The sequence below is a fragment of the Antechinus flavipes genome, chromosome 6, assembly GCF_016432865.1.
Source record: "Antechinus flavipes isolate AdamAnt ecotype Samford, QLD, Australia chromosome 6, AdamAnt_v2, whole genome shotgun sequence".
In the NCBI taxonomy this organism is placed as follows: Eukaryota; Metazoa; Chordata; class Mammalia; order Dasyuromorphia; family Dasyuridae; genus Antechinus; species Antechinus flavipes.
In genome coordinates, this window is record NC_067403.1 from 193,930,517 (window position 1) to 193,942,693 (window position 12,177).

Here is a 12,177-nt window from a genome sequence, read left to right on the forward strand (position 1 = left end):
ATAAAGTGCTAGACCAAAAGTCATCATCTTTCTTAATTCAAATCTTACCTCAAATGCTTATTAGCTGTGTGACTCTAGGAAAGTCACTTAACCATGTTTGTCTCAGTATTTCCTCATCGGTACAATGAGTTAGAGAAGGAAATGGCCAATCACTCCAATATCTCCGCCAAGAAAACCCCAAATGGGGTCATGAAGAATGATATCCATGACTGAACAACTTTGACCCCATAACCTTAAGGCTGAGCACAGTGCCTCACACACAGTAGTCACCTAATAAATACTTGTTGATTGATTGATACAAAATAGATAAAAGATAATTGAAGAGGAATCACTAGCAGCTGGGGAGACATTCAGGAAAGAGCTCATATGGACTGTATTTTTTTTTAATTAAAGCTTTTTGTTTTTAAAATATATACATGGATAATTTTCAACATTTAATTTTTCCCTCCTTTCCCCCCTCTCCTGGATGGCAAGTGATCTAATATATGTTGAACATTCACAATTCTTCTCTACATATTTCCACCACTATCATGCTGCAAGAAAAATCAGATCAAAAAGGGAAAAAATGAGAAAGAAAACAAACAATAAAAAGAGTGAGAATGTTACGTTGTGATTCACTTTCAGTTCCCACAGTCCTCTCTCTGGGTGCAGATGGCTCTCTCCATCACAAGACCACTGGAAGTGGACAGTATTTCTTGAGCCAGTCTTACGATGGGGCTGAAGAGGAGGGAAAAGCAAGGGCGCTGGAGGGTTTAGAGATTGTGATCGAGTTCACACTGGTCTGGAGCGCCTGGTTTTAAGCTCCCTGTTTCCCACACTTTAGGCACATCCATTTGACAAGCGCTCCCTTGTTCCACATTCGTGGTCCGCACTGAGCTGCTTGAGACGGGAGGCGATTCAGGGACAAATGCGCTTCTCCAGGTTCTGGGACGCGCCCAGCAGGTCTCCAAGTTGCCTTTCTGGTTCCTATCACCGAACCATCTATAGGCGCGGCCTTGTTGATTCTATCTTGTCCGGGCTCCTAGCCACAGGACTGTGGATTTAGAAGTGGCCATCTAATCTAAACCGTCTGGAATTTGTTGTTGTTTTTTTAAGGACACGAGAAATCAAAGAGAGATCGGGATGTTCCAGGTCGCACGAGAGATCTGGACGTTCCAAGTCGCACATTACGCCATGTTACCTATTAACAGTCTAACTCGGTTGTCCAAACCACTCCGATTTCGCTTCACTCTGGGCCAAGAGTATGAAACAAAAGTCACAAAACATCATAAAATTCAAGAAGTCCAGGGTCTAGGACAGTTCCATTGTCCTGTCCCAGGCAGCCCCGGCCCCCTCTCACCAGGCTGCTGGCCCAATTCCTCTTTTATGGTGGATAAAGGCTTCTAGAGCTTCAAAGACTCTCTGACTCCAAATCTCACACCCTTCGCCTCCCTCTCCAAGCCGAATCCTCGCCACCGCCTTGTTTTAGTATGATCTTGTCTCTTGCTTACACCATCTGCAGACATTTTCCCACCAGCAATGAACAAAATGTCATAAAGGGGCGTTAACACATGGGATCCAAGGCTTTCTTCCAGAGCTTTGGAATGCAACCACTGATACCTCCCACAGACTCTGCTGGTGGGTCTCCAAGTCACAGGGCAAAATGGGACTCACCACCGATCTTCCCGGAGGATGCCTCTGGTCATGGGGTGGTGTTTGTAGCTCAGCTAGGCCCTCACTGCCAGAGAGGAAGGGTTGGTTCTTCTAGAGCCTGGGGGAGGGAGAGAGCATGGATGGGGCTGCCTTTGTGGGGATGGTTGGGCCCCTTCCAGGCCTGTGCTCTTTACAAAGTTCAGCCTTGGAGACCTACAGGCGAAGGCGGGGAAAGTCTGGGTGACTGACCAAAATAAACTGGAATATAACATGACTGTGCCTTTCTGGGTCTCCTGTAAAGTGGTGGTGATGATACTACCTGACTATCTTGAGAAAGCTATCATGAAAATCAAAGAAAACAAAGAATATGAAATTCTAATATTATAATTATAATATAATATAATAACTATAACAAATATAATAAAACAAACATAATATAATATAATGTAATGTAATACAATATAATATAATTCAATATATAATATTATAATAATAACTTAATATTATTAGTATAAGAGAGGCCCTTCCATTTGACTACATCTTCAAAGAGGTATGGGCCCAGTGAGTCACTGAGACCTTCTTCCCCTTTAGCACATGATGCACTGACTTGATGGGCGGTGGGGAAATTTATGGGCTGAATAAGGGATGCCCTGTGAAGGAGGGACTGCAGAGGCAGTGCTTAGGGACCTGAGTCCTACCCTACTGAGCTGGGGCGAACCTGGATAGGGGCTCAAGCCTAGAGAGGAGGTTAACCCTTTTAAAATACACCACTTTAAAATACCTGGAAACCCCAGGCCAATTACTCTCATCATTGTTATAAAGGTAGGGAAGATCTGGATTGCGGAAGACAATACATTTAATCATGTCAACTCTTCATGACCCATTTGGAGTTTTCCTGGCAAAGACACAGGAGAGGTTTATCATTTTCTTCCCCCGCTCATTTTACGATGAGGCAAAAAAAGCGACTTGTCCCAGATCACACAGCTAGGAAGTGTCTGAGGTCAGATCTGAAGTCAGGAAGGTGAATGTTCCTGACTCCAGACCCAGGGCTCTATTCACTGCACCACTTGGCTGTCCAGGGACAATATATAATTCCGCTGAGCCTGGAGCACTGTGGGAGTGAGAACTCTGGTAAAGTGACTCTTTATTGCATTTTCTAATTTTTGATGGATCTGGGGACAATGTGAGGGCACAGTGAGCAGTATTTATTGTAATGTTCTGTCCCTCCACCCCCTCAGGCTGCTGATCCTTGTCCCAGACTGGGCATTCCACAGATACTTGGGTGAGAATAGTGGGGCCCCAGACCCAGGGAAGTGCCAGCTTCTTTCCTAGAGGCCAAAGTCAATCTCCCTGCACAATGGGTTGCATTCACATCCAAGAGGAAGGAGGAGGGCCCTTGGTTTATTTGTTAGCACCCACACTGGTGAAGTCAAATTTTCTCTTTTCTAGTTATATATATATATGTGTGTGTGTGTGTGTGTGTGTGTGTGTGTGTGTGTGTGTGTGTGTGTGTGTGTGTGTGTGTGTGTGTGTGTGTGTGTGTGTATATATATTAATTCAACAAGCATTAGTATCGATTGCATGCAAAGTACTGGGCCAGTAGGTCAGCTGGAAAGGCATCTGAACTTCTCTCCATCTTTCCCCATCTTGGGCTAGGACTATCACCTATCTGAGGAGAAACACAGGAACTTCTGCAGTGTAAGGGTCCTGGGGTGAGAGTGAGGTATTAAGTCAGATGAAGATGTATTTATTAAGCACCTACTTATGTGTCAGGCACTATGCTAAACTTTGGAGATATAAAGAAAAGAAAAAACAAAGAGAAGTCTGAAATAAAGGAAAAATCCTAGCTCCTAGAGGCTTGTGGTGAAATGGGGGAAGATACCAGGCAAACAACTTTGTATAAAGAAAATATATATCAGACAAACTGGAGATAATCTCAAAGGAAGTACACTAAATAAGTATAAGGAGGGCTGAAAAAGGCCCTAAGGCATCTGGGTCAATCTATAACTGAACAGTAATTTCCTCCACAACCATTTCTGTTGGTCCCAATTTGTAGCAGACTAGTATTTGGCATATAGTAGGCACTTAATAAATGCTTGTTGAAGACAATTCCAATACTCTAGGAATAGAAAATTCATATATGTACAGAGAGAGAACTATGGAAACTGAATGTAGATCCAGAGTATTTTTGTTTGTTTTTTTCTTTCTCAGGGCTTTTCCCCTTTTTGGTCTGATTTTTCTTGCACAACATGACAAATATGAAAACAGCTGGATGATGTCAGAGACCTGGAGAGACTTAGATAAACTAATGCTGAGTGAAATGAGGAGGACCAGGAGATCTTTATATACTTCAACAACAATACTATATGAGGAGCAATTCTGATGGACACGGCTCTCTTCAATGAAAGGATCCAAATTAGTTCCAATTGATCAGTAATGAACAGAAGCAGCTACACCTAGTAAAAGAACATGGGGAAATGAGTGTGGACCACAACATAGCATTTCCACTCTTCCTGTTAATGTTTGCTTACATTTTTGTTTTTCTTCTCAGGCTATTTTTACTTTCTTTCTAAATCCGATTTTTCTTGTGCAGCAAGATAGCTATATACATATATACATATATATGTATATATATATAGACAGACATATATATAGTGTATTTAACATATACTTTAACATATTTAACATGTGTAGGACTGCTTGCCATGTAAGGAAAGGGGAGAAAGAAAGGAGGGGAAAAGTTGGAACAGAAATTTTTGCAAGGATCAATGTTGAAAAATTACCCATGGATATGTTTTGTCAATAAAAAGCTATAATAAAAAAAACCAAAACCCCCCATATACTTCTACCATGTTTAACAGGTATTGGACTACTTGGGGTAGAGGATGGGGAAAGGAGGGAAAACTGGAACACAGTGTTTTGCAGGGAGTAATATGGAAGAATTGTCCATGCATATATTTTGAAAATAAAAAGCTTTAATTATGGACCCACACTTAACACCATATACCAAGATAAGATCAAAATGGGTCCATGACCTAGGCATAAAGAACGAGATTATAAATAAATTAGAGGAACATAGAATAGTTTATCTCTCAGACTTGTGGAGGAGAAAGAAATTTGTGACCAAAGATGAACTAGAGACCATTACTGATCACAAAACAGAAAATTTTGATTACATCAAATTAAAAAGCTTTTGTACAAATAAAACTAATGCAAACAAGATTAGAAGGGAAGCAACAAACTGGGAAAACATCTTCACAGTTAAAGGTTCTGATAAAGGCCTCATTTCCAAAATATATAGAGAACTGACTCAAATTTATAAGAAATCAAATCATTCTCTAATTGATAAATGGTCAAAGGATATGAAAAGACAATTCTCAGATGATGAAATTAAAACTATCACCACTCATATGAAAGAGTGTTCCAAATCATTATTGATCAGAGAAATGCAAATTAAGACAACTCTGAGATATCACTACACACCTGTCAGATTGGCTAAGATGACAGGAAAAAATAATGATGAATGTTGGAGGGGATGCGGGAAAACTGGGACACTGATGCATTGTTGGTGGAGTTGTGAACGAATCCAACCATTCTGGTGAGCAATCTGGAATTATGCCCAAAAAGTTATCAAACTGTGCATACCCTTTGATCCAGCAGTGTTTCTACTGGGCTTATGTCCCAAAGAAATACTAAAGAAGGGAAAGGGACCTGTATGTGCCAAAATGTTTGTAGCAGCCCTATTTGTAGTGGCTAGAAACTGGAAAATGAATGGATGCCCATCAATTGGAGAATGGCTGGGTAAATTGTGGTATATGAATGTTATGGAATATTATTGTTCTGTAAGAAATGACCAGCGGGATGAATACAGAGAGGACTGGTGAGACTTACATGAACTGATGCTGAGTGAAATGAGCAGAACCAGGAGATCATTACACACTTCGACAACGATATTGTATGAGGACATATTTTGATGGAAGTGGATTTCTTTGACAAAGAGACCTAACTGAGTTTCAATCGATAAATGACGGACAGAAGCAGCTACACCCAAAGAAAGAACACTGGGAAACGAATGTGAACTATCTGCATTTTTGTTTTTCTTCCCGGGTTATTTATACCTTCTGAATCCAATTCTCCCTGGGCAACAAGAGAACTGTTTGGTTCTGCAAACATATATTGTATCTAGGATATACTGCAACATATCCAACATATATAGGACTGCTTGCCATCTAGGAGAGGGGATGTAGGGAGGGAGGGGAAAAATCGGAACAGAAATGAGTGCAAGGGATAATGTTGTAAAAAAAATTACCCTGGCATGGATTCTGTCAATATAAAGTAATTATTAAATAAAAATTAAAAATAAAGTAAAATACAATAAAAAGCTTTAATTTAAAAATAGGAAAGAAAATACATTTAAAAGGATAGTACTATAATGCCGGAGAAACTGAGGCAGGAGAGAGAGTAGAGAGTTTTTAATATTTTATTAATAGGAGAGTAAAATTGACTGGACAGGACTCTCGTCTCAAATTATCCAGTCAGACAGAGATAAAGATATACTGGGACCAAGGAATCCATGTTGGTCCCAGAGCTGGAGGATACTGTCATCCCAAAGAATCCAGCATCCAGAATCCAGCATCCAGCCACCAGCCTCCAGCAATGAATGGAGGAACCCCAACTTCTTAAATACCTTTTCTCTAAACAAAGGAAGGGGTAAGAAGCGGGAAAAACTTCTGTCAAGATAGGGAGGCCATAAATCCTAAAAACCCAGAGACAGGATGTCTGAATACAGAGAAATAAAGATATTAGTGAGGTATCTTGGAATATTTTAGAGGGATATTATAAATTCTTGAGGACAGAAAAGAGTCAAGAGGTCTACTCTCTTGTTTATCTTGCTAACAATTTATAACCTTAGAGCAAATGGTCCTCAGTCTTAATGGACCAGAGGGGAATTTTACAATTTAGGGGATTGAGACAGAACAGTTAAGGAAACTGAGACAAGGGAAACTCATTCAGGGAAACTGAGTCAGGACAGTTAAAGAGAACTGTGGCATAACAGTATAAATTTAATCTATAGCAGATTGCTTGTTGTCTTGAGGAGGCAAGAGGTAAAAGAGGGAGAAAAATTTGAAATACAAAATCTTACAAGAATGAATATTGAAAACTAATTTTACACGTATTTGGAAAAAGAAAATACTATTGGGAGAAAACTAAATGCTTGTTGATTGACAGAGACAAGCAGTATAGTTAATAATGATAATAATAGCCTTTTTTATAAGCACATTCTATTTGTGTTTAAGCACAAAATGCTTTACATGTTAACTCATTTGTTGCTCATAACAAACCTATGAGATCCCCGTTTTACAGATAAGGAAATTGAGACAGATCAGACGAGTGCCCTGGGTCATACCGGCAGTAAGCGGTAGGAGGATTTGAATTCAAGTCTTTTGGATTCTAAATGCTTTGGATTTGGGTTTGGGGAGACTTTCTGGGAATCTCCTGCCTGCTACCTGCTACCTGCTCCCTGCTCCCTGGATGGCCTTGAGTTTCCCTAGCACCAAGTCTGGGACTAAGTGATTCAGTTACCAAGTCACTAAGTGATGGGGATAGCCCATTCCACTGTCAGGATGGCAGCCCCCCAAATACTGAAGGCCTGGAAATAGCCCATTTTGAGGAGATACGGCAGAATGAATACCATGGGCTTTAGACCTGGAAACAACCTTCGAGAAAAAAAATAAAATCTAGTTTACTTCTCCTTCTAATCAGACGAGGAAACTGAGGCTGGCCCAGAGAGGGGGAGCAATCTTCCTAACCTCACACAGCTGCTAAGGAGTCGAGCCTGGATTCTAATACGATTCTCTTAATAATGATTCTCCCGGGCTTAAATACGGCTCGGCTCCTGCCTTTATTCTCTGCTGGGGTCTCTTAGCTTCTGTCCTCCGGATCTAAGCTCCAGAGCTCGGGAGATGGAACATAAATGGCACCATTCACTGCGTGCTCGGGATCTTGGGGTGTGTGTGTGTGTTTGGGAGGGATGGCTTTCTTTGCTGCCCCACCCCCAGCCGCGAGCCCTGCAACGGTGCAGGGAGAGGGATCACCCCGGGAGAGGCAAGAAGGAGGGAGGAGGATTCCGGGGAAGGATGGGGAGGAAGAGATCCCCCTGGGGGAGAGGAGGGTGGGAGAGAGAGGGAAGAAGAGTGGGGGCCGCAGGGAAGGCCGGCCGCTCCCCGCTAGCTCTGGGGCGGAAGAGGAAACGCGCCAGAAAGGGCTCTCCGGTACCGGGGGATGGAGGACGGGGAGAGGAGGAAGGAGGAAGGAGGGTGGGGACTTGAGGGCGGAGGAGGCGGGCGGGGTTTGGCCTGGCGAGGAGGGGCAGCGCCGGGCCTCAGCATCAGCGCGCGACTTGGCTCCCTCGCTCAGCCCCTGCCCCAGGCGGCTCCGAAGCCCGCACAACCGCGGGTCCGAGCGACCAGGTAAGCGCCGGGTCCCGCCCTTTTCCTCCCTCTCCATTCCCCGGGGGGAGGGGGGTCCCGGCCCCAGGACGCCTCGGGGATGCCGGGACCCGGCTAGTCGCCACTCGGCTCTGGAGCTCCACCGGAGCGAGCTTGCGCCCGTGCCCGCTTCCTGCCCCTTCAGGTTTGGAAGTTTAGAATCCCGGGCAGCATCGGAGAGTGAAGGAGCTCCTGGACTTCGAGTCAGAAATTCCGGGTTCAAATCCTGCCTACTTTAGCTGTGCGACATTGGGCAAGTCGAGCGCCTCCCAGGGCCTCAGTTTCTAACTCTGTAAAAAGGGGGATGAAAAGGTCTCCCGGTCTCTTCCAGTTCTAACCCTGAGGTAGGAGTCGAGTAGGGAAAACGGGACCGAGATCCGGCCTAAGTGTCTAAGATCGGCCCGGAGCTTTCCGGAGGCCGGAGTAGGGAAGGTTCTTGGAGAGGGAGTATTTGAGCGGGGCTTTTGAAATAGAAATAAGATTATGAAATGGAGAAATGCTTCCAGAGGGAAAGCGCCTTCAGGGGCTCCCTCAGACACCGTCGAGTTGTCCTGGAAGTATTTCTGCAGGTGACATTTCTGCTGGCGCTGAATTCAATGTCTCAGCTATTAACCGGGCTTCGTCCCGCGGGCAGAACGCGCTGGTCCTGGAAGATCCCCAAAGTGAGAGGCTCCAGGAGATGGGGGTGAGCAGCAGATGAAACACTTTTCGAAAAATGCCCTTCCCCTTCCTTTGGCCACGCCCATCACTATAAAACCAGGGAAATTTTGCTTGGCTTGCCAGGAAGAAGAAAAAAGCTAGCCAGATTGCTTTAGGAAGCCCTGTGCCTGGGGCTCTGGACTTTGAATTGGGAGACTAGAATTCTAAATTGGTAATGACTTATTGTTCTATGTGGTTGGCTAAAGCACTCTCCAGTCCTATGAGTCTCAAGTTTCTTCAGCTTCTAAAAGAGGAGATAGTTTTTCTATTCAATGAGAGTTTCGTCGGCTCATACTTTCTATGTCCTGAAGTGCTTTGGAGAGCTCTAAATCTCTCGTTCTGGGAATCGCTGCTAGTACACTACATTTCTGTGAATTAGCAGGTTAAAATAACGTATTATACCTTGACCTGACAGCCCCCCTCCTGCCCACCCCTTCAGGTGACTTGAGTCAACGTTTCTGAATTCTGCTTCTTAACACTGTTTGCATGGACAATCAGCAGAGTGACCATTAAGGCAGCTGGGAAGCAAAGGTCAGTCTGATTTCAGCAGAATGGTCAGTGGAACTGAGCCCCGTGTTCCTTGGAGTTCAGAGGATCTGACCTTTAGAAGCCTAGCATTTTCTTTTTTGGAATTGGGAGAATATCAGAACTTTAGACAAAAAGATCTTAGAACAAATCACAGACTAAAAACGAAAAGAATATAGAAGATCAGAGCCAAAGAGGACTTTAATTAGTCCAACTTGAAGACAGTTGGGAGCTGAGAAGGGTTAAGAACTTGCCCAGATTCACACAGCAAGTTCAGAGCAGAAATCTGGGTAGAATATAGAACTTTTAGCAACTAGGCTAGAGCTTTTTTTCCAGTATATCCTAAAACTTTTCAGATTTATTGATTCTTGGCCTAGGAGAATCATTAATCTAGATACTAATGATAATTATAATTAAATATTCCCTGAAACTCTTCAGATTTCTTGATTCGTGGCCTAGGAGAATCATTAATCCAGATATTATTAATAATACTTATCGTTAGCATTTAAACAGTACTTTAAACATTGCAATTGCTTTACATATTTTATTTGATCCTCACCACAACCTATAACGAAGAAGCAACTATAATCCCCATTTTACCAATAGAGAAATTGAGGCCAAAAGGAGATAAATGACCTATGCAGGGTCATATAGCTTGTAAGATCAGAGGCTAGATTTGAACTCATCTTTTATCTGCATAACTATATATTTCCTTGATTACTCATAGTTTTATTCCCCTAAGCCCATCCCTACAGTCCCAAAGTAAAGGAGTAGCCAAGAGAACACTATAGATAGCAGAACTAGGAGAAGGAAGCAGAAATTATATGGAGGTAGATTGTCATGGAAATCTTGCTTATAAAGAGCCACAGAGTTGTCCAACCCAACAATGGAATGTGCTCCATCTCTAGAGTCCAGTAAACTCATCACTGGATGTGTTTAGTGAACACCTCCTGTGCGTGGAATACTATTGTGCACACAAGGTTTGGATAAAACCACAGTTCCTGCCCCCTGAGAGTTTATAGTCTGGGAATGAGGCTGGATATATAAGCACACATCAGGTCCAACTACACGAATTCTTGCTGTTCCTTATATAAGACACTTCATCCTCTCTATTCATTCAGTGGTTATCCCTTATTCCTGGAGTGCTTTTTCTCCTTGTCTCCATCTCCATGTTTTCTTCACTAAAATCCTACCTTCTTCTAGAAGCCTTTCTTGGTCCCTTTTAATCTTAGAGTCTTCTCTGAGATTGTCTCCAATTGCTGTTTGCACATTGTCTCCCCAGGGAGAATGTAAGTTCTTTGAGGGCAGGGCTTGTTTTTTCCTTTGCATCCCCCAGGATTTAGCATGGTACCTCCCACACAGTCAGTATTTACTGAGTTGAGTAATTGTAGATTAATTTCCAGTAATGTTATAGAATCAATTTATGCTTTGAGTTGTATATTACGAGAAAGGTGGTGGTGTGTACTAGAAAGAGTTGGTGGCTGGGAGTCAGAGCTGAATTCTGATCCTGGCTCGGCCATTATATTAACTGTTAAAACACAGACTATCAGAGGAAGAAAGACACTCAGAGATTGTCTTTTACCTTGGTATCAAACTCAAATAGAAGCTGCGCCATTAAACTGTACATAAGAATCCCTAAAGGCCACATAGTAACTCAGAAAACAATATATTAACATTATCCATATTTTATTGTATTTGGAGGGGCAGCTGGAGGTGCAGTGGATAGTACCAAACCTGTAGTCAAGAAGACTCATCTTCGTGAGTTCACATCTGGTCTTGCACACTAGCTATGTGTGGACAAGTCACTTAACCCTATTTGCCTCCATTTCCTATTCTGTAAAATGAGCTGAAGAAGGAAATGATAAACTACTCAGTATCTTTGCCAAGAAAACCCCAAAGGGATAACGGAGAATGAAAACAATTGAACGACAAATTGTGTTTTTATTTTGTTAAGTATTTCCCAATTACATTTTCATCTGGTTCAAGCTGTACTTGGTGTTGCAGGTTACAAACCCATCATTTGACAGATGAGTTAAATGAAATCTAGAAAAGGAGAAATGAATTTGCTTCAGGTCTCTTAGTTGAGAGATGACAGCTCTGAGACTAGAACTCCCAACTCCTAGGCTGATTGTTTTTTATCTTCTCTAACAAGTCATTTAACTTTCTGAGCCTCATTTTCCCTATTTGTAATAAGCCCTCTTCTATGTGAGGATCAAATAAGATGATGTATGTTCAGGGAAACTTAAAAGGGACAAAGCACTTTTTAAAATTATTTTTACAGAAAAAATATCTCCTTTTTGAGTTCGTGCCCCTAATCTATCTGCTTGGGGGAAATAGACACACAGACAGACAGACGGACAGGGTGAATAATCATTTGTACTGGATTTGGGGCTGGGATGATAAGGTGGAAAGGGCAGGAGAAACAACCTAAGAAGTTTCTTTCTAGCGTGGTGATTCTGTGAATTCTGTCTGAAATTCAGGCTGTTGCAGCCTGTTCTGAAAAGTAAGTTTGAAACGGTTTAGCCACTTCTCTTCTAAGAATGTTGTAACAATGACAAGCTCCTTTTGAATTGTTACATAATAACTGTTACAGGTCTTCCATCCTTCCTACAGATGGAGAAACACCAGAAGTTAGGGCTGGAGGTTTGGAACATAGAGCATAGGAAAGCCAAGAATGGATCGAACTTTCTTAGAGATCATTCAATCAACCCCTTCATTTGAGAAACAAAGAAATTGAATTTCAGACTAGGAGAGGGATTGTAGTTGAAGCATCAGGCTTGGAGTCAGAAAACTCTTATCTTCCTGAGTTCAAATCTGGTCTCAGACACTTACT

At 42.4% G+C, this 12,177-nt stretch overlaps 1 protein-coding gene across 1 annotated transcript in view; it reads left to right on the forward strand.

Annotated features, from left to right (window-relative positions):
- Window positions 1–1,550: 1,550 nt before the first annotated feature.
- MFSD10 (major facilitator superfamily domain containing 10) overlaps window positions 1,551–12,177 on the forward strand; it is a 37,000-nt gene continuing 26,373 nt past the window's right edge. Inside the window, exons 1-3 of the mRNA XM_051966740.1 lie at window positions 1,551–1,617; window positions 6,997–7,051; window positions 7,970–8,102. Coding sequence (XP_051822700.1) covers window positions 1,551–1,617; window positions 6,997–7,051; window positions 7,970–8,102 — 255 coding nt within the window. The remainder of the gene's footprint in view (window positions 1,618–6,996; window positions 7,052–7,969; window positions 8,103–12,177) is intronic.